Consider the following 21,141-nt stretch of genomic DNA (forward strand, 5'->3'; position numbering starts at 1 on the left):
CAAAGGGCTGAATTCCTAATTCTACTCCTATGCCTTATGGTCTGATGGACATCTCCCCTACACTTTCCTTGATCACCTTAAAATTATATCTACTGGTATTAAACTTTGTTGCCAAGTTTGCGGATGATACGAAGATTCATGGAGGGGCAGGTAGTGTTGAGGAAACAGGTAGGCTGCAGAAGGACTCAGACAGATTAGGAGAATGGGCAAGAAAGTAGCAAATGAAATACAATGTTGGAAAATGCATGGTTGTGCTCTTTGGTAGAAGAAATAAATGTGTAGACTATTTAAAAAAATGGGAAGAAGATCCAAAAATCTGAGATGCAAAGGGGCTTGGATGTCCATGTGCAGAACACTCTAAAGGTTAACTTGCAGGCAGAGTCAGTGGTAAGGAAGTCAAATGCAATGTTAGCATTCATTTCAAGAGGTCTAGAATACAAGAGCAAGGATGTGATGCTGAGGCCTTATGAGGCACTGGTGAGCCCTCACCTTGAGTATTATGAACAGTTTTGGGCTCTTCATCTTCAAAAAGATGTGCTGGCATTGGAGAGGGTCCAGAGGAGGTTCACAAAGATGATTCTGGGAATGAAAGGATTTTCACACAAAGAATGTTTTGGGTCTGTATTCATTGCAATTTAGAAGGATGGGGGGGGGGGATCTCATTGAAACCTTTTGAATGTTGTAAGGCCTAGACAGAGTAGATGTGGAAAGGATGTTTCCCATGGTGGGGGAGTCTAGGACAAGAGAGCACAGGTTCAGGATAGACGGGCACCCATTTAAAACAGAGATGCAGAGAAATTTGTTTAGCCAGAAGGTGGTGAATTTATGGAATTTATTGCCACAGGCAGCTGTGGAGGCTAGGTCATTGTGTGTATTTAAAGCAGACCTTGATAGGTTCTTGATTGGACACGGCTTCATAGGTTACAAGGAGAATGTCGTGGAGTGGGGGCTGTGGAGGGCAAAAATAGATTAGTCATGATCAAATGGCAGAGCAGACTTGATGGGCCAAATGGCCTAATTCTGCTTCTATGTCTTATGGTCTTAACCATTTCTGCCCTGGGAAAAAAAAATATCTCTGGCCGCTTACTCAATCTATGCCCCTTATCATCTTGTACACCTCTATCAAGTCTCCTCTCATCCTCCATCTCTCCAAAGAGAAAAGTTATAACTTGATCAACCTATCCTCATAAGACACCGGATTCCTTTAGATTAAATTAATTAAGTTCAATTCAATAAATCTTGCAATTTGTAGGGCAATGCCAGTAAGGGACCGAACTTGCTGGATAGTCGTAAAAATCTAATTGGTTCAGTAACACACATAAAAGTTGCTGGTGAACGCAGCAGGCCAGGCAGCATCTCTAGGAAGAGGTACAGTCGACGTTTCGGGCCGAGACCCTTCATCAGGATGGTTCAGTTATGTGTTTGGCTGTAACTCTAGTCCCTTTTCATTGGGATTAACCTTAACTTTGGACAGCAGTGTAAAATGCCAGTTAATGAATTGACCATTACCTTTCAACTTCTGCCAGTTCTCTTGGTGGATCAGCTTCTCTACAACCTCCTCTAAAATTAAACTTAATCAGTCAGTGCTTCAATGGTTGCATTTAATATCAGAAAATGTATACAGTATACAACCTTAAATTCTTACTCTTCGCGGACATCCACAAAACAGAAGAAAGACCCCAAAGAAAGAGTGAAAGAAAAATGTAGAAACCAAAAGCCCCCCCCACCTCCCATGCACAAGCAGCAGCAAAACATCAACCCTCTCCCCACTTATTCCAGCAGAAAACATCAGATTCCCCCCCCCACCACCCACAATGCAAGCAATAGCCGAGCCCCCAAACAGACCATGATCAGGTGTCCATCAAAAACCACTGTTCATCCCACAGTTCAACATCCTACAGGCTCTCTCACTAATGAGAGAGGCGGAGGCATCACTCCTGCCACAGTGAGAGAGGAGGCCAACAGCTTGTTGCTTCGGTGTTGCAGCCTGTAGCATCACTTTAGAATTCCACCAACTTGAGAATCAACAGCAAGTTCTCCCTCACCATCGAGAGAGGGAGAGGATAATTGCTTGAGTTCAGAGGACACCGACACCCGCTGTCTCGATGTTCCTTTCTTTCTTTTTAAATCTTTTTATTGAGTAAGTATACAAAACAGGTAAGCCATATAAAGATTAATACAATGTTAAAGTATAATAAAATTCCAAAAGGTATCAATACCAAAAAAAAATACTACAAACAATGTAATTTAAACATAAGAAACCAAGATAACATAATAGTATACTAAATTTTATATATATCAATGGAAAAAAAGAAAAAAAAAACCCAAAAAAAAACCCACCGTGCAACTAACTAAAAGCAAAGCAAAGCAATGGGTCGATGTTCCAATTGCCCGTGATGCTTCAGTCGGCGACACTGGCTAGGAATCAGATTGTCCATAGGGCTGCAGAGCCACACCAAAGGCACATGTCTTCCAGGCTGCTCCTGGAGATATCAAAAATGCTAGGCCACTCAGCGAGCTCCGTGAGCAGGAACTCACTGCCATGAAGAACCTCGGTTTGAGTGCTGTAGATCATGGACTCCGACAGGACCCCAGCCACCTTGAAAAATAGAGTCATTAAAGAAAAGAATTTAAACTGATTTGCAGATGAACTCAAAGAAGTCACCCTCTGGTGCCATCTTCAATTAGAATTCCCGGAGAATCCTACTGGCTATTGATCGAATAGCAGCGTTTTTATAATTGCTCCTACTCTACTTAAGTTACTGTTTCCAACTTGTTTTGAAAACTTACTTTTAAACACAATATTGTTTTACGATAAGTCGTGCCGAAACTACTAAAAAAGAAGAGGACCCTCCTGTAACTTTGGACCCTATTATGGAGACACTTCAGAAGCATAAAAGTGAACTTTCGGAGGAGTTCCAGCAGAATTTCCGGCAACTCAGTGCTGAATTTAAATGAATGGATGTAAAATTGGATTATATTCAAAAAACTTTAAGTCAACACGATAAACGGATAAAAGAGAATGAAGACACTTTGATGATGTTGGATGCGAAGATTGTTGACCTGGAAAAGATCTGTGATAAACGGTCAAAGGTTAATGAAACATTAAAACATAAAATTAGTTTAGATTAGATTAGATTATGAGGATTATGATTATCGACTTGGAATATAGAAGCGGAAGAAATAATTTATGTATTCTGGGTTTTAAAGAGCTAATGGAAGGCAATCAGCCTTTGGAATTTTTTGCAAACCTTTTAGCTAATTTATTTGCGAATATTTTAAAATCTCCACCTAAAATAGACCGAGCTCATAAATCGCCAGTACCAAGACCTCCTCCAGGAGAACGACCCCGTTGAGTGATAATTTGTCTTCATGACTTTTAAACAAAGGAACTTTTAATTTGTGAAACTTGTTGGAAAGGTATGATTGATTATGAAGGCCAGAAGATCAGAATTGTGGAGGATTTTATGTAGTATCTGATACCAATGTAGCATAGTGTCTGATACCAATGGGCCTTTTGTTATAGTGTCAGGGAAATTAGATAATAAATTAATGGGTTTTGCTGAATTGTATGCCTCGAATATAGATTATCCTGTTTTTTTTAATGCTTTTTTTCGCTTTTACCAGATTTAAGTCTGTATTCTCTGGTCTTAGAAGGAGACCAACTGTTGCTTAGACCTTGTTTCAGATCGCTCATCTTTTAAACGATTGACTTTTAGTAGATCTGCTTCCTTTATCCAATCTTTTTTAATGAAATGTGATATTGTTGATGTTTGGTGTTATTTAAATCCAACAGATAGAGAGTACTCATTTTTTTCTCATGTTCATCATACGTATTCCAGGATTGATTATTTTTTTGTTGATAGTCAATTGATTCCATTGGTTTGATCCTGTGAGTATAAAGAAATTGCTGTTTCAGATCATGCTTCTGTGTTTTTACCTTTAAATCTTCTGGGTGTCTCCCGAATAAACAGATTCTGGCATTTTAATCCAACTCTATCACCTGATAGGGAATTTTTTAATTTTTAGAGAGACAAATTACTCTTTTTTTTGAAGAGAATATGCTAGAAGAGACTTATAGTCTTATTTTATGGGACGCTTTTAAGGCTTATATTAGAGGACAAATTATTTCTTTTACCGCAAGTGTTAAGAAAAAAGCTGATAAGGAGAGAATTGAATTATCTAATCAGTTGAAACAATTAGACCAAAAACATGCTTTGGCTCCAGATCTTGCTTTATATAAAAGATGTGCTGAAATTAAAACTAAATACGATCTGCTTTTAACTTATTCAATTGAAACTCAACTTTTAAAAGATAAAAGTCAGTTTTATGTTCATGGAGATAAAACGGGTAAACTATTGGCTAACCAATTAAAGACCTTTATAGTTAAATGCCAAATTAAAGAAATTTGTAAAGCTAATAGTGATAAAACATCTGATCATTTAGAAATAAACGATACTTACAGAGAATTCTTTTCTAAACTTTATAGTTCTGACCCTCCTAAAGATAATACTGTAATGAATAGTTTCTTAGATCGATTAAACATTTCTACACTTTCTGATGATAATCGAAAATTGCTGGATCAACCCATTTCTTCTGAGGAAATTGCCAAAGTTGTTCACTCTTTGCACTCAGGGAATGCTCCGGGTCCTGATAGATTTTCTGGAGAGTTTTATAAGGCTTTTTCCTCTTTGCTTATATCTCACTTATATTCAGTCCTTTCAGACTCTCTTAAATTAGGTAGGTTGCCACAGTCTTTATATTACGCCTCTATTTCACTTATTCTTAAAAAGAATAAGGATCCAACTGAATGTTGTTCTTATAGACCAATTTCCATACTTAATGTTGATACTAAAATTTTTAATCTAAATTTTTGGCTCGTAGGATTGAAAATATTTTGCCAACTATTATTTCTGATGATCAGACTGGATTTACCAAAAATCAATACTCCCACTTTAATATTTGTTGTTTATTGTATGTTATTTATTCTCCTTCTAAAGAGATATCGGAATGTGTGATATCCTTAAATGCCGAGAAAGCCTTTGATTGGGTTGAATGGAATTATTTATTTAAAACTTTAGAAAAATTTAACGTTGGGCCCAATTTTATTCAATGGATTCAATTACTTTATTTAGCTCCCTCCGCTCAGGTTCTTACTAACTCTCAGAATTCTAAACCATTTAAACTTCAATGTGGAACCAGACAAGGTTGTCCTTTGAGTCCTTTGCTTTTTGATTTGGTCTTAGAACCTTTAGCTATTGCTTTCTGGGAATCTAATGATAGCACTGGTATTTTATGGAGGGGTATTACTCACAAAGTGTTGCTTTATGCTTTCTCACAAGGCTTCCCGTCCCATGATCCTCTCCCTTCTCCAGCCTTGTATCCCTTTTTCCAATCAACTTCCCAGCTCTTAACTCCATCCCTCCCTCTCCTGTCTTCTCCTATAATTTCAGATCTCCCCTCCCCCTCCAAATCTCTTACTATCTCTTCTTTCAGTTAGTCCTGACGAAAGGTCTTGACCCGAAACATCGACTGTACCTCTTCCTATAGATGCTGCCTGGACAGCTGCATTCCACCAGTATTTTGTGTGTGTCACTTTATGCTGATGATCTTTTGCTCTACATTTCTAATGTGGAGTCTTCTTTACCCTCCATACTTTCTTTACTCTCCTGCTTCAGTCAGTTTTCAGGATATAAACTTAACTTTCATAAGAGTGAACTTTTTCCTTTGAATAATTTGTTATTAGTTAATACTAAATTTCCTTTTAAAATTGTAAGAAATCAATTTACTTCTTTGGGCATAACAATTACTTGGAATTATAAATTCCTTTTTAAAGAAAATTTTTTACACTTCTGAATTATGTTAAGAAGGTACTATCAAATTGGTCACCCCTCTCTTTATCATTGATTGGCCGAATTAATTCTATTAAAATGAATATTTTGCCTAAATTTTTATATTTATTTCAGGCCGTACCTGTTATTATTCCTATATTCTTTTTTGATTCTCTGGATTCTATTATATCTTCTTATATATGGAAAAATAAAGTTTCTTATTTAAATAAAGTTCATCTTCAAAAATCTAAAAAGAATGGAGGTTTAGCCTTACCCAATTTTAGGTTTTATTACTGGGCAGTCAATATACGGAATATGTTTTGGTTATATTAATCGAGAGGACTGTCCGATCTGGGTATCTTTAGAAGCTAATTCTATTAATAAATTTTCTATCATTTCTCTTCTCGGATCCTCAATTCCTTTATCTTTAAGTAATTTAACTGATAATTTTGTAGTTAAACACACCTTGAGTATTTGGGTACAATTTGGAAAATATTTTGGTTTATTGAGTTTTTCACTTTCAAGTGCCATTTTATCTATTTTTTAAACCATCCATGACTGATGTAGTTTTTAAAGAGTGGAATAAGTTGGGTATTAAATCTTTTCAGGATATGCTTGTTGGAGATAGTCTTTCTTCATTTGAACAATTGTCAGTTAAGTATAGCCTACCCAAAACCCACTTTTTTCGATATTTGCAAATTATAGACTTCTTACATTTTCAAGTACATCCATTTCCTAAACGTATAGATAAGAATTTGCTTGATATAGTTTTTAATTTGAAACCCTTCCACAATGGATCTATATCTAATATTTATGGTATGTTGTTGAGAATGAGAAATATTCTTTTAGACAAAATTAAAAATCTCTGGGAACAAGGTTTACAGATTCCAATTTCTGAGGATACTTGGACTGACTATTTTAAATTGGTTAATACCTTGTCGTTATGTGCCCGTCATTCCCTTCTACAATTTAAAGTAGTTCATAGGGCCCACATGACTAAAGATAAGCTTTCTCATTTTTATTCGGATATAACTCCCTATTGTGATAGATGGAGAAGCTTCACTAATTCATATGTTTTGGACTTGTCCGTGTCTTGAAAAGTATTGGAAGGAAGTATTCCAAAATTTTTTGGTGCTATTTAAAGTAAATTTTAAAACTAATCCTTTGACTGCCTTATTTGGTATTGTTGGAGGAAATGATATTATTTTGGAGTCACATGATTTGCATATTTTGGCCTTTATTTCTCTTATAGCCAGGAGGGCATTGCTGCTTAAGTGGAAGGATGTTGCTCCGCCTACTCATGCTCAATGGTTAAATGATGTTATGTCGTGCTTAAATTTAGAGAGGATTGGCTGTTCAATTTCTGAACCTAGACAAAATTTTTTAACATTGTGGGGATCTCTTTCGAATTACTTTCAAAATCTTTGATTTGCTATTAAGCACAGATATTGGCTAGCAGTATATTTTATTATATGATAAGGATTTTTTTCTTTTTCTTTTTTTAACCAAACAGCTGTTTTTTTTTTCTGTTAGTGAGTTTATATTTTTTTGTATAATAAAATTATCTCTTTTCAATATTATGTTTTAAATTTAATATATACGGATATGGGGTAATGCGACTATATTTGTGATTCCAATATATTGTAATCAATATATGTTATATATCCTACTGTACTGTGTATTCTTTTATATAAGAAATCAATAAAAATATTAAAAAAGGAAAAGGAAAGAATTCCCCTCATTCTATATTTATTGTTTGAATCTATTACATGTTTGAAGTTATTTATCAAAAAATCTGGTCTGTTGCTGATTTATCCCACCAGAACCAAGGTAGGCATGATGCTGGTGGAAAGCAGGCAATGAGCAAAAAGAATAGCAGGAGGGAGATAAACAGCCTTCAATGTGACTATTGACTTGAGCTCTCCCACATTTCCTATCTTGGTTCAATGTATCTGAAAAGTTTAACTATTTCGTTCCTATTTCCACTGTATAGGCAGGGCCTAGACCACTTTTCTTTGAATACAACTAACTGAATGCTAGTTATGAAAATCAAAAAGAAACTGAAGGTGTTGGAAATCTGAAATAAAGCTATTTCAGGCAGGTCAGGCAGTATCTGTGGAGAATGAAACAGAGTTAATATTTCAGATCAAGAATCCCCTGTCAGAACTGGGAAAAAGAGAAAACAAGCTGGTTTTAAGCTGTAGAGAGAGTGGGGCGGGGTGGGGGTGGGGTAGATGAATAAAATAAAGGAATTATTTGCGATAAGGTGATGCCAGGAGTGCTTTGGGGATAAGTGGATGATTAAATCATTTGACTGAAGGGTTAATGAGCCCATTTGGAAAAAGAATGGCATGAACAAAATATGTTAAGATCTATATTATAAGGGTAGCTGGAATTCTTTCTGTTGTCCTTTTTAAATAATCAACAAGATTACTACATCAGGGGGTTTAAACTCGAGTTGCACTGGGGGGGGACTTTACACTAGAATTGAATTGACTTTATTTCTTACATCCTTCACATACATGTGGAGTAAAAATCTTTACATTACGTCTCCGTCTAAATTGCTGCACGGGGGGAGGGGCGTGGTTTAAACTGGTGTTGCAGGGGGATGGAGACAAAGTGCCAGGGCAGCTAGTGGAGTGCTTGTGGAGAAGGTAGATATTAAGCCTACGTACAAAGACAGGAGCCAAAAGGTTGAGCGTGGTGGGACAAATGTTCTGAGTTATGTCTATTACAATGCAAGAAGTATTATAGGTAAGGCAGAGATGCTTAGAGCATTGATCAGCATGTGGAGTTATGAAAATGTATCCAGTAGTGAGACTTTGTTACAGGAAGGGCAGGACTGATTTATATTAATATTAATTAATATTGATATTCCTCCTACTCCTGCACCATTAATTATATATTAATGATTTAGATGAGGGAATTAAAAGTAACATTAGCAAATTTGCCGATGACACAAAGCTGGGTGGCAGTGTGAAATGTGAGGAGGATGTTATAATGCAGGGTGATTTGGACAGGCTGGGTGAGTGGGCAGATGCATGGAAGATGCAGTTTAATGTGGATAAATGTGAGGTTATCCACTTTGGTGGTAAGAACGGGAAGGCAGATTATTATCTAAATGGAGTCAAGTTAGGAAAAGGGGAAGCACAACGAGATCTAGGTGTTCTTGTACATCAGTCACTGAAAGCAAGCATGCATGTACAGCAGGCAGTGAAGAAAGCTAATGGCATGCTGGCCTTCATAACAAGGGGAATTGAGTATAAGAGCAAAGAGGTCCTTCTGCAGCTGTACAGGGCCCTGGTGAGACCACACCTGGAGTACTGTGTGCAGTTTTGGTCTCCAAATTTGAGGAAGGACATTCTTGCTATTGAGGGAGTGCAGCGTAGGTTCACAAGGTTAATTCCCGGGATGGCGGGACTGTCATATGTCAAAAGATTGGAGTGAATGGGCTTGTATACTCTGGAGTTTAGAAGGCTGAGAGGGGATCTTATTGAAACATATAAGATTATTAAGGGATTGGACACGCTGGAGGCAGGAAACATGTTCCTGCTGATGGGTGAGTCCAGAACCAGAGGCCACAGTTTAAGAATTAGGGGTAGGCCATTTAGAACGGAGTTGAGGAAAAACTTTTACACCCAGAGAGTGGTGGATATATGGATTGCTCTGCCCCAGTAGGTTGTGAAGGCCAAGTCTCTGGATGCTTTCAAAAAAGAGATGGATAGAGCTCTTAAAGATAGCGGAATCAAAGGTTATGGGGATAAGGCAGGAACTGGGTACTGATTGTGGATGATCAGCCATGATCACAGTGAATGGCGGTGCTGTCTCGAAGGGCCGAATAGCCTACTCCTGCACCTATTGTCTATTGTCTATTGACTGGCAACTCAGTATTCTGTGGTTCTGTTATTTTAGACATGCTAGAGGGGGAGGTATTAAAGCGGGACGGATGGTATTATATATCGGGGTGGTGCTCAGACAGAGAGCTCATCTACTGAGGCTGTATGGGTGGAACTGAGGAATAAGAAAGGGAAAGCTACGTTAATGGATTATACTAGCCAGCAGGATTTAGAGGAGCAACTTTCTAGAGAGATTGCAGACAATTTCAAGAAAAATAAGGTTGTGACAATGGGTGATTTTTAATTTCCCCAATATTGACTGGGACTTTAGCAAGGCCTTTGATTAGCCTATGGGAGGCTAATCTGGAGGTTCAGTTTCTTGGGATTCAGGATGAAGTAGTAAACTGGATTCATGGGAGAAGCCAGAGAGTGATAGTCGATAGTTGCTTCTCTGACTGAAGGTCTGGACTAGTGGTGTGCTGAAGGGATCAATAGCAGGTCCATTATTGTTCGTCATCTATAAATGATTTGGATAATGTGGCAAACTGGATCAGCAAATGCACAGATGACACAAGTACAAGGGGTGTTGTGGACCATGAGAAAGACCATCAAAAACTTGCAACATGATTTGGATCAGATGGAAAAATGGGCTGAAAAATGGCAGATGGAATTTAATGTAGTCACATGTGAGGTGTTGCGTCTTGAGAGGACAAACCAGGGTAGACTTACACAGTGAACAGTAGGAGACTTGGGTGTGTGGTAGAACATAGAAATCTAGGAATATAGGTCCTTGCAACTGGTGTCACAGATGGATAGGGTTGTCAAGAGAGCTTTTGGTACATTGGCCTTCATAAATCAAAATATTGAGTATAGGATTTGGAATGTTATATTGAAGTTGTATAAGTCATTGTTGAGGCCAAATTTAGAGTATCTTGTGCAGTTTTGGTTACCTACCTAGGGGAAAGTTAGCAATAAGATTGAGAGAATACAGAGAAAATTTAAAAGGATGTTGCTGAGACTTCCAGCAAACATTGGGACCCTTTATATGCACAGATTGTGGGCCTCAACCATTGCTTTTTGTGCATTTAACAGTATGTTAGAATGTCTACCAGGTGCCCAATGTGCTAATCAATTGTGAACTATAATTTAAATTCAATGCATCAGATTTATTCTGTTCTCTTTGTTTAGATTTAATAGGATTACCTCATTCTTTAGAAAGTGCAATGGAAAATTGGGGTCTGGTGACTTTCAATAACGATGTACTGCTTCATCATCCAAAGAAGAAATTCTTTGGAGATAAGTTGAAAACAACTTCAATTATTGCACATGAGCTGGCCCACCAGGCAAGTTTGCACAATCTTTTCACAAGTTATTTGTCATACATATTTCTCATGGGAATTTGAAGTTTAGAACTGCTGTAAAATGTTTTGTGGTTTGATCATTTTAGTCAAACCATTCTGTTGATAAATATGGGTTTGAAAAAACTGTCTTTCACATACAAGTTGGCGTGTTACTCCTTAATAACTCCAAAGTAGGGAAATAATTGCTCTTCTAAAATCTTGCATTGTGTTAAGTTATTGTGCTTGTGTGACGCTGAACTGATTCCAGAGTTTCTTCATTCTTCTGTGGTGCGTCCACTAATCGCCGATGTGGATTAACACTGAGCCTTTACAAGGTTTGTAAGGGAAGAGCAGCATGAAGCTGTAGCAGGCGTACTGGCTAACAGTGGAGGAGATAGAGGGGATGCCATCCAGGTGATCTTATTTCAGTGATTATTTGTCTAAGGGATTCAGCTACTGGTGACAAGGATGTCACTTAATGCTCTTGGATGTTGGGGGTGGTGTACATTATTTATTTACAGATACAGTGTTGTTCAGGCCCTTCCAGTACAGGGAGCCATGCTACCCAGCAGTGCAGTCCACCTGTTTCAACAATAGCCTAATTAGATTATGAGGACACGCAGTCCTCTTTTATTGTCATTTAGTAATGCATGCATTAAGAAATGATACAATATTCCTCTGGTGTGATATCACAGAAACACAGGACAGACCAAGACTGAAAAACTAACAAAAACCACATAATTATAACATATAGTTACAACAGTGCAACAATACCATAACTTGATGAAGAACAGGCCATGGCACAGTAAAAAAAAAGTTCAAAATCTCTCGAGAATCCCACATCTCACGCAGACAGGAAAAGAAAGAAAACTCTCCCTGCCATGCCCAACCATAGTCTGACTCTGAGTCATCCAAAAACTACGAGCTCTGATCAGCCCTCCGACACCGAGTACTGAGCACCATCTCTATCCGAACCCTCCGACCTCAGCCTCGGTCGCCAGCAGCAGTCAAAGCCGGGGATTTTGGGGCCTTCCCTCCGGAGATACTCGATCGCACAGTAGCAGCGGCAGTGAACCTGGCATTTCAGAAATTTCTCCAGATGTTCCTCTGCTTCTCACGTCTGTCTTCATCAAATGAGAATTGTGCATGGCGTCCTACTTACAGATACGATATCATTTCACCGGAGAGCTGCGCGCACTGCATCGTGCTGCCATCTTCTCCTCCCGCCATAATCACAAGACAATCTACGATGACCAATTAACCTACTAACCAGTACGCCTTTGGCCTGTGGGAGGAAACTGGAATACCTGGAGGAAACCCACACCACCACAAGAAGAACCTACAAACTCCTTACGGTTGGCACCAGAATTGAACTCTGAAATCAGATGCCCGAGCTGTAGTAGTGTCATGCTGATGGCTGCACTACCATGGTGCCCTTGATCTCCTGCACTTCCTCGAATGAAAGAATTCATTTAGTGCTTTTGAGTGGCCTTTCCCGGAACTAGACCCAGTAAACTCGGAGGAACTGTGATTTCCAAATCAGGGGATTTTAAAATTTTATTTATTTATTACAGTACAGTGTGGAACAGGCTCTTCAAGCTGCGCATCCCAGCAGCCTGGTTTAACCCCACTTAATCACGGGACAATTTATAATAGTCATAGTCATAGTCATACCTTATTAATCCCTGGGGAAATTGGTTTTCGTTACCGTTGCTCCATAAATAATAAATAGAAATAGGACCATAAATAGTTAAATAGTAATATGTAAATTATGCCAGTAAATTATGAAATAAGTCCAGGACCAGCCTATTGGCTCAGGATGTCTGACCCTCCAAGGGAGGAGTTGTAAAGTTTGATGGCCACAGGCAGGAATGACTTCCTATGATGCTCAGTGCTGCATCTTGGTGGAATGAGTCTCTGGCTGAATGTACTCCTGTGCCCACCCAGTACATTATGTAGTGGATGGGAGACATTGACCAAGATGGCATGCAACTTAGACAGTATCCTCTTTTCAGACACCACCGTGAGAGAGTCCAGTTCCATCCCCACAACATCACTGGCCTTACGAATGAGTTTGTTGATTCTGTTGGTGTCTGCCACCCTCAGCCTGCTGCCCCAGCACACAACAGCAAACATGATAGCACTGGGCACCACAGACTCGTAGAACATCCTCAGCATCATCCGGCAGATGTTAAAGGACCTCAGTCTCCTCAGGAAATAGAGACGGCTCTGACCCTTCTTGTAGACAGCCTCAGTGTTCTTTGACCAGTTCAGTTTATTGTTAATTCGTATCCCCAGGTATTTGTAATCCTCCACCATGTCCACACTGACCCCCTGGATGGATACAGGGGTCACCAGTACCTTAGCTCTCCTCAGGTCTACCACCAGCTCCTTAGTCTTTTTCACATTAAGCTGCAGATAATTCTGCTCACCCCATGTGACCAATTGACCAATTAACTTACCAGCCGGGACATCATTGGACTGTGGGAGGAAACCCACGAGGCTACAAGGCGAACTTACCAACTCCATAGTCAGTGGCAAGAGTGACTATGAGTGGAATATGAAGGTGGTGGTGCTTGTGTGCACCTGCTGTCCTTGGTGAGAGAGGATGATAATAATAGGGTAGAATTGGATGGCACTAGAATTGAACTCTGAAATCAGATGGCCCAAGCTGTAGTAGTGTCATACTTACAGCTACACTACCATGGCGCCCCAGTTACTGCCGTTGGAGTAACTGAGATGGGCAAATTGTGAGAACTACTTTAAACTGGAAGATCAAAGAGAAAGAGAATATCAAAACACTGTAGTGACAATGGTGTCTAGTTCAGTTGTGACTATGTTGTAGTTACAAATGTAATAGGAAAAGTGTAGTCATTGGGGCTTCTGTGTGTGTGGACGGAGGCTTTGTGAAGTAGTACCTGAAAGGTACAGTTCAAGGTTCAAAGATTTCTTTTTGACAGTTTGCATGGACTAGATGGGCCAAAGGGCCTGTTTCTGTGCTGTAGTGCTCTATGACTCTGTGATGCCTAGGTGCAGGAAAGGTTTGCTCTTGAAGGTGATCTCAGTGACCACCTTCTGCTGCTTGGATTTCAGCTTTTTGTCAGAATCCCTGCTAAACCACTGGAGCAGAAGATATGATCTCTGTACTTCATCTCATCAAGGTTCAAAGTAAGTTTATTATCAAAGAACATACATATATGTCACCATATACAATCCTGAGATCCATTTTCTTGTGGGCATTCACAGTAAATGCAAACAAAAAACAGAAAGGTTAAATAATAACAATAAATATTGTGAATATGAAATGACGAGTACTTGAAAGTGAGTCGGTAGGTTATAGGAACAGTTCATTGTTGGGCTGAGTGAAGTTGTCCCCTCTGGTTGAAGAGCCTGATGGCTGAGGGGTAAGAACTGCTTCTGAACCTGGCAGTGTAGATCCTGAGGCTATTGTATTTCGTTCCTGATGGCAGCAGCGAGAAGAGAGCATGGCCTGGATGGTTTGGTCACTGATAACGAATGCTGATTTCCTGAAATGGCACTCCATGTCAGAGTGCTCAGTGGTGGTGAGATCTTTGCCCATGTGGACCGAGCTGTATCCACTACTTTTTTGAAGGTTTTTCCATTCAAAGGGATTGGTGTTTCCATACCAGGCTTTGATGTAGCTAGTCGATATTTTCTCCACTGCATATCTATAGAGGTTTGTCAAAGATTTAAATCACATGTCAAGTTTGTCAAAGTTGTAGATGGCATGCCACTATGATGCTGAGGTTTGAGTCTATAAAATGAGTTGTGGATGGCCTTCCTCTCCTGCTAAATCTCCAATGACAGCCAGGAGGGTTCAAGTAGCAGCACAAGTTTACTTTCTTTTGTACCAATAGTGGAGAGATCCATGAGTGTTGGCATAGGAGTACTAATCATTAGTCATTATTATTTGCACACTAACATCTTGAAGGCAGCACCAAAACGCATTTTGGTTGAGGTATCATTAAACTGTTTTTTTTTTGCAGATTAAAACAATTTAAAGAATTCTATTTAAAATGAACTTTCTTTTGTTTTTGAAGTGGCTTGGAAATCTGGCCACAATGAAATGGTGGAATGATCTATGGCTCAAAGAAGGATTGTCAACATACTTTGAATTCATAGGTGCTTCTGCTGTACTGCCATTAAATGAGGTAAACAAATCTATTTCTAAATTAAAATTCTGTTACTGGTCCCTGAGACAGTCTGTTTACAGAGTTTGTGTCATGAATACTTGTACAAGAAAAGGGTAGGTTCATATGAATCCACAATGGCATTAGTATCTTAATCTACAGGAGATTTTCTACCAGGGTATTAAGTTTACATTTTAACTCAATGGCCACTTCATTAGGTACACCTACACCTAACATTGTGTAGTAAGTTAATCATGGAAGAATGATTTGGTGGCAGAAGTAGAAAGGTGGAATGCAAATGTTTCAAGTTTCTGGAATAGAAGGAGACTGTTTTAGTCATGGAGTGGATGTGGACAGGAAATTGAAGGTGGGGATGAGATTCCCTGCTCCAACTCAGCTTCAGGTGACAAATATGGAATTTGATGAAATGCGGAGGAAAGGCAGTCTGAAGAGCTTAATCTCAGACATGCCAAAACTGAACTAAATAAAATGTTGTCTCACTTTAAATCTTCAAATCAGAGAGAAAGCCAAAAGATCTTTGATCACGGGGGCATGATGCCGGTTGAAAGCAGCATCTTGATTCCAGATTTTGTTTGTTGTTGAAGTTGTTAATGGTGAAGAAGAAACAGGCAAAGGAATAGTCTCCTTCTGTACAGCCAAGGTAATCAAATGAGAAGATGAATAGGATCAGGTCCCAGAATGTGCCAAGAACCCATAGCCATAACTTGTAACTTTTCTTTGAAAAACATCAGTCTGGGAACACACAACTCTGTGCTACTCAGTGCTTGCATATGCCAGGAATGTGACTTAAGAATGTTCACCTGTTTTATGCCTGTGATTTGAAAAAAAAGAGAAAAATGAAGTTAGGGCAATGGAAGTGGAACAGGAAGCATGTAGATTGTAACAAGAACTGCTTTTATACATCAAAAAATTGATGTTTAAACTTGAATTTGTGGTTACTGGAGAAGATAGTTCAAAAGTCCTTTTTTTCAAGTGTATCACAATTGGCTTGTTTTCTTCCCTCACTTTGAGTTTCCAGGAAGTGCCTGTTCCATAATTGTGATAAATTATTTAAAATTAGTAATATTTTAAGAAAATCATTGTATGGCATATTGTATCAGATTTTTTTCAACCTGCTCTCAACTGAAACAAATTAATTTCTCATGTACTAATTAACACACTTCAAATTTGCAACTTGGAAATCACTGGAATATATGGCTAAAGATGACGTTCCATGTAATATTTTATGTGGATGGGGTGAGTTAATTAAGTTTGTTATTCACAATGTAATGAACTAATGACTGTATTGATTTTTTACAGGATGTTTTACAGATTGCTCCTTTTATTTATCTAATATCTTGCTATCAGTTAGAAACGTTTGCAAATAACCTTCATCGCTTGTCTGAGAAGGAAGAGGATGTGAGCAAACCTGAACAAATTAATAACATGTTCAGCCTGGTTACCTATGTACAGGTAAATTTCAGTGCGAATTTCAGAGCCACAGCTGGATTTCAGCTTGTTTATGGGGTGAGCATATCATTGAAGAAACTCCAATGTACACATTGTCACCAGAACATACTATTCTTTTTATAAAAGTCCAATGGGAATTGGCTTCCAGAGGCCATTCCCTGGGTTACCATTTGTTCAATAAAGGATTGATTAATTTGTGTAAAGTACAATTACATTACAAAAAAAAGTATAAGGCACTGTTCAGCATTTGAGCTGATCTCCAGAATACCTAGCTGAAAGATGTTCCAGAAGTAGGAAAATCAATCAATAATTGTAATGGCATATTGAGCAAGTAGGCAACTGTACATTTCCCTTCAAAGATGCTGCCTAACTTGCTGAGATCCTCCAGCAAATAGTTTGTTGTACATAGCAGTTAATGATATTGACATCATCATGAATCACCTACATCCAACACTGTGCCAATTTGAGTAGCAACTGAGTGGCAATTTGTGAAACTTGTAGCCTACCTCCAGCAAAGGATTCAACTTGAGTCATGTACAAAAAAAACTAAAGTAGCCATCAAGTTAGTGACCTATCATCTGCAAGTTGAAGTACAACTTCATGTAGAACTGTATGTTCCACCTCTTGTATACCTAATCACTCGATAGACTGAAGCTGGCCCAGAACAGCATTATGTCTCACAAGCACAGAAACACACGAGGGAAGCTCTCCCCACCATTGAGCACATCTACAAGGAGCACTGCCACAAGAAAGCAGCATCATCATCAAGGACTCCCACCATCCAGGCAATGCTGCTGCCATTGGGAAGGATGTACAGGAACCTTAGGTCCCATACCACCAGGTTCACCAACAGATACTACCCTTCAACTATCAGGCTCCTGAACCAACATGGATAACTTCACTCAGCTCAACACTGTACTGGTTCCACAACCTATGAACTCACTTTCAGGGTTTCTACAACTCATGTTCTCAGTATTATTTATTCTTCTTATTTTTTTTTTGTATTTGGACATCTCCACTTCTTTTGCACATTGGTTGTTGTCAATCTTTGTGTTTAGTTTTTCATTGATTCTATGGTATTTCTTTGTCCTACTGTGAAATGTCTCCAAGGAAATGAATCCTAGGGTAATATATGGTGAGATGTATGGACATAAATAATAAATTTACTTTGAACTTTGATCTTGAGGCAGCTTCTGGCACTTTTGTGGCAAATAGGAATGAACAATAATGTGAATGCCCCCAGTCATACTCTTGAGGGAGAAAGAATGAAAAATTCTAATACAATTTCCATGCTGCTATCCTTGAAAGTAAATGGATCTGGGGGAAGATGCATATATCAGAATGCTCTTTATCAATAACAGCTCAGCATTTAATACTATCATCCCCTCAAAACTAATCAGCAAACTCCAAGACCTGGGCCTCAATACCCCCTTGTGCAATAGGATCCTGGATTCCTCACTTGCAGACCCTGGTCAGCTTGGATCAGCCCAAAACATCTCTTCCACAATCTCCATCACACTGGGGCACTACAGGGCTGTGTGCTTAGCTCCCTGTTCTACTTGCTTTACACCTATGGCTGTGTGGCTAAGTACAGCTCCAACACCATATACAAGTGTGTTGATGACACCACTGTTGTGGGCTGTATCAAAGGTGGTGATGAATCAGAATACAGGAAGGAGATTGAAAACTTTGCTCAGTGGTGTAATAACAACAACCTCTCACCCAGTCAATAAGATCAAAGAACTGATTGTGGACTTCAGGAGAGGGAAACCAGGGGCCCATGAGCCAGTACTCTTTGGAGGATCAGAGGTGGAGAGGGTCAGTAACTTAAATTCTTCGGTGATACTATCTTAGAGGACCTGTCCTGGATCCGTCATATACAGTTAATTGCAAAGAAAGCACCTCTACTTCCTCAGGAGTCTGTGGAGGCTCAGCATGTCATCGAAACCTTGGCCAACTTCTAGAGATGTATGGTGGAAAGTGTGCTGACTGGCTGTATTATGGCCTGGTATGGGAACACCAATGTCCTTTGAGTGGGAAATCCTACAAAAGGTAGTGGAATTCGGCTCAGTACATCACGGGTAAAAGCCCTCCCAGACATTGAGCACATCCACATGAAACGTTGCTGTAGAAGAACAGCCGCCATTATCAAAGATCCTCACCACCCAGGCCATGCTCTTTTCTCGCTGCTGCCATCAGGTGGAAGGTACAAGAGCCTCATGACTCATACCACCTGGTTCAAGAACAGTTCCTGAACCTCAACCACTGGACACTTAAACAAAATGGGATAACTACACTTATTCTATTTCTGCTGTTCCCACAACCGATGGTCTCATTTTATCGACTCTTTATCATCATATTTCATGCATTTTCGTGTTATTTCATGCTCGTTGTTTATTGCTATTTATTTATATTTGCGTTTGCAAAATTTGTTGTTCATTGATCCTGTTTACAGTTACTATTCTATAGATTTGCTGAGTGTACCTGCAGGATAAAGAATCTAAGGGTTGTATGTGTGATATGTATGTACTCTGATAATAAATTTTATTTTGACTTTTGACTTTGACTTTGAGTGCATGGTGACAGATATGTACTTTGATAATAAGCTTGCTTTGAACTTCTCTGTTATAGATTAAATTACTAAGTAAATTACTATTAGATACTGTACTTGTCACCATATAATGTTATTTTCCATCCCTCTGGTGCTTGCCGTATCATTGTGGGTGATGATTTGTTATTTTCGAGCTCTATCACCTATAATCATTTCTGGCTTACAATGTGAAGATGGTTCTCCTAACATTGGCCAAATCTGTGACAAAGGACGTCTTTGATATACAGTATCATTGACTTCACCCTTCATTTTTTTTTCTCACTTCAGTTTGGATTCTAGTGGTTTCCTTGATCCCTAAATAGGCAGGGAATCTCACTAACTATTCAGCTCTTCTACCAAAATCTTAATGTGAGTTACGGTGGAATTGGGATCCTGCTCCAAGGACAGTTATAGAAACATAGAAAACATACAGCATAACACAGGCCCTTCGGCCCACAAAGCTGGGCCGAACATGTTCCTACCTTAGAAGTACCTAGGCTTTACCCATAGCCCTCTATTTTTCTAAGCTCCATGTAGCCATCCAGGAGTCTTTTAAAAGACCCTATCGTTTCCGCCTCCACTGCCACCGCCGGCAGCCCATTCCACGCACTCACCACTCTCTGCGTAAAAAACGTACCCCTGACATCTCCGCTGTACCTATTTCCAAACACCTTAGAACTATGCCCTCTCGTGCTAGCCATTTCAGCCCTGGGAAAAAGCCTGCGACTATCCACATGATCAGCGCCTCTCATTATCTTGTACACCTCTATCAAGTCACCTCTCATCCTCTGTCACTCCAAGGAGAAAAGGCCGAGTTCACTCAACCTATTCTCATAAGGCATGCTCCCCAATCCAGGCAACATCCTTGTAAATCTCCTCTGTACCTTTTCTTTGGTTTGCACATCCTTCCCTGTAGTGAGGCGATCAGAACTGAGCACAGTACTCCAAGTGGGGTCTGTCCAGGGTCCTATACAGCTGCAACGTTACCTCTCGGCTCTGCTATATTTTTTTGCGGAACTCCGCAAGATGTAAAATGATCAGAGATGCAGAGAAGTTGCAGTGATGGCCATCTATGATGTGTAAGATGATAAATGGGATTAACAGGATTGGGAGGGGAGTGTGGAACAAATGGGAAAAATTCCAGAGGCAGGTTATCTGAGGGTTAGGAAAATATTATTTATTGAGAGACAAGGTGGAATAGACCCTGCCGGCCCTTTGAGCCACACCGCTTACCAACCTCTGGTTTAACCACAGCCTAATCACGGGACAATTTACAATTATTAATTAACCTACCAACTGGTAGCATTTGTGGACTGTGAGAGAGAACTGGAGCACCCAGAGGAAACCCCCACCATCACGGGGGGAGCCTACAAACTCTTTACACACAGCGGCAGGAATTGAACCCGGGTCGCTGGTACTGTAAAGCGTTGTGCTAACCACTAAGCTACTGTGCTGCCCTAAACTTTATGATTCTCTCCCTTAGTAAGCTGCTGAGATTAAGTCAATAGAATAGTTCAAAAGTAAGGTTGATGGATTTTGGCTGGGGTTAAGGAATAAAGGCAGGAAAAAATGGACTCAGATATAGATCTGCCATGATCCAATTAGTTGATGCAACTGGTTTAAAAGGGAGAATTCTGTTTCAATATTTGTCTGTTCTTATTACTACCTATCCCACACTAATTTTGTGGGCACGTGGCCAAGTGGTTAAGGCATTCGACTAGTGACCTGAAGGTTGTGAGTTCGAGCCCCAGCCGAGGCAGCGTGTTGTGTCCTTGAGCAAGGCACTTAACCACACATTGCTCTGCGACGACACTGGTGTGAAGCTGTATCGGCCCTTGCCCTTCCCTTGGACAACGTCGGTGTCGTGGAGCGGGGAGACTTGCAGTATGGGCAACTGCCGGTCTGGAGAGTGAAGATTTTCCA

The 21,141-nt window shown here is 39.6% G+C and overlaps 1 protein-coding gene across 3 annotated transcripts in view; it reads left to right on the forward strand.

Annotated features, from left to right (window-relative positions):
* Positions 1-21,141, forward strand: part of LOC134357301 (aminopeptidase Q-like) — a 153,281-nt gene that overhangs the window by 57,612 nt on the left and 74,528 nt on the right. For 2 of the 3 annotated variants that reach the window (XR_010020589.1, XM_063068677.1), the window contains exons 5-7: positions 10,856-11,010; positions 15,069-15,179; positions 16,479-16,631. Coding sequence is in view for 2 of the 3 variants with exons in the window: in XM_063068677.1 (XP_062924747.1) it covers positions 10,856-11,010; positions 15,069-15,179; positions 16,479-16,631 (419 nt within the window). In the remaining variant the exon portion in view is untranslated. The remainder of the gene's footprint in view (positions 1-10,855; positions 11,011-15,068; positions 15,180-16,478; positions 16,632-21,141) is intronic. The other variant, XM_063068678.1, reaches the window with a different exon arrangement.

This window comes from Mobula hypostoma, chromosome 16, assembly GCF_963921235.1.
Source record: "Mobula hypostoma chromosome 16, sMobHyp1.1, whole genome shotgun sequence".
Lineage (NCBI taxonomy): Eukaryota > Metazoa > Chordata > Chondrichthyes > Myliobatiformes > Myliobatidae > Mobula > Mobula hypostoma.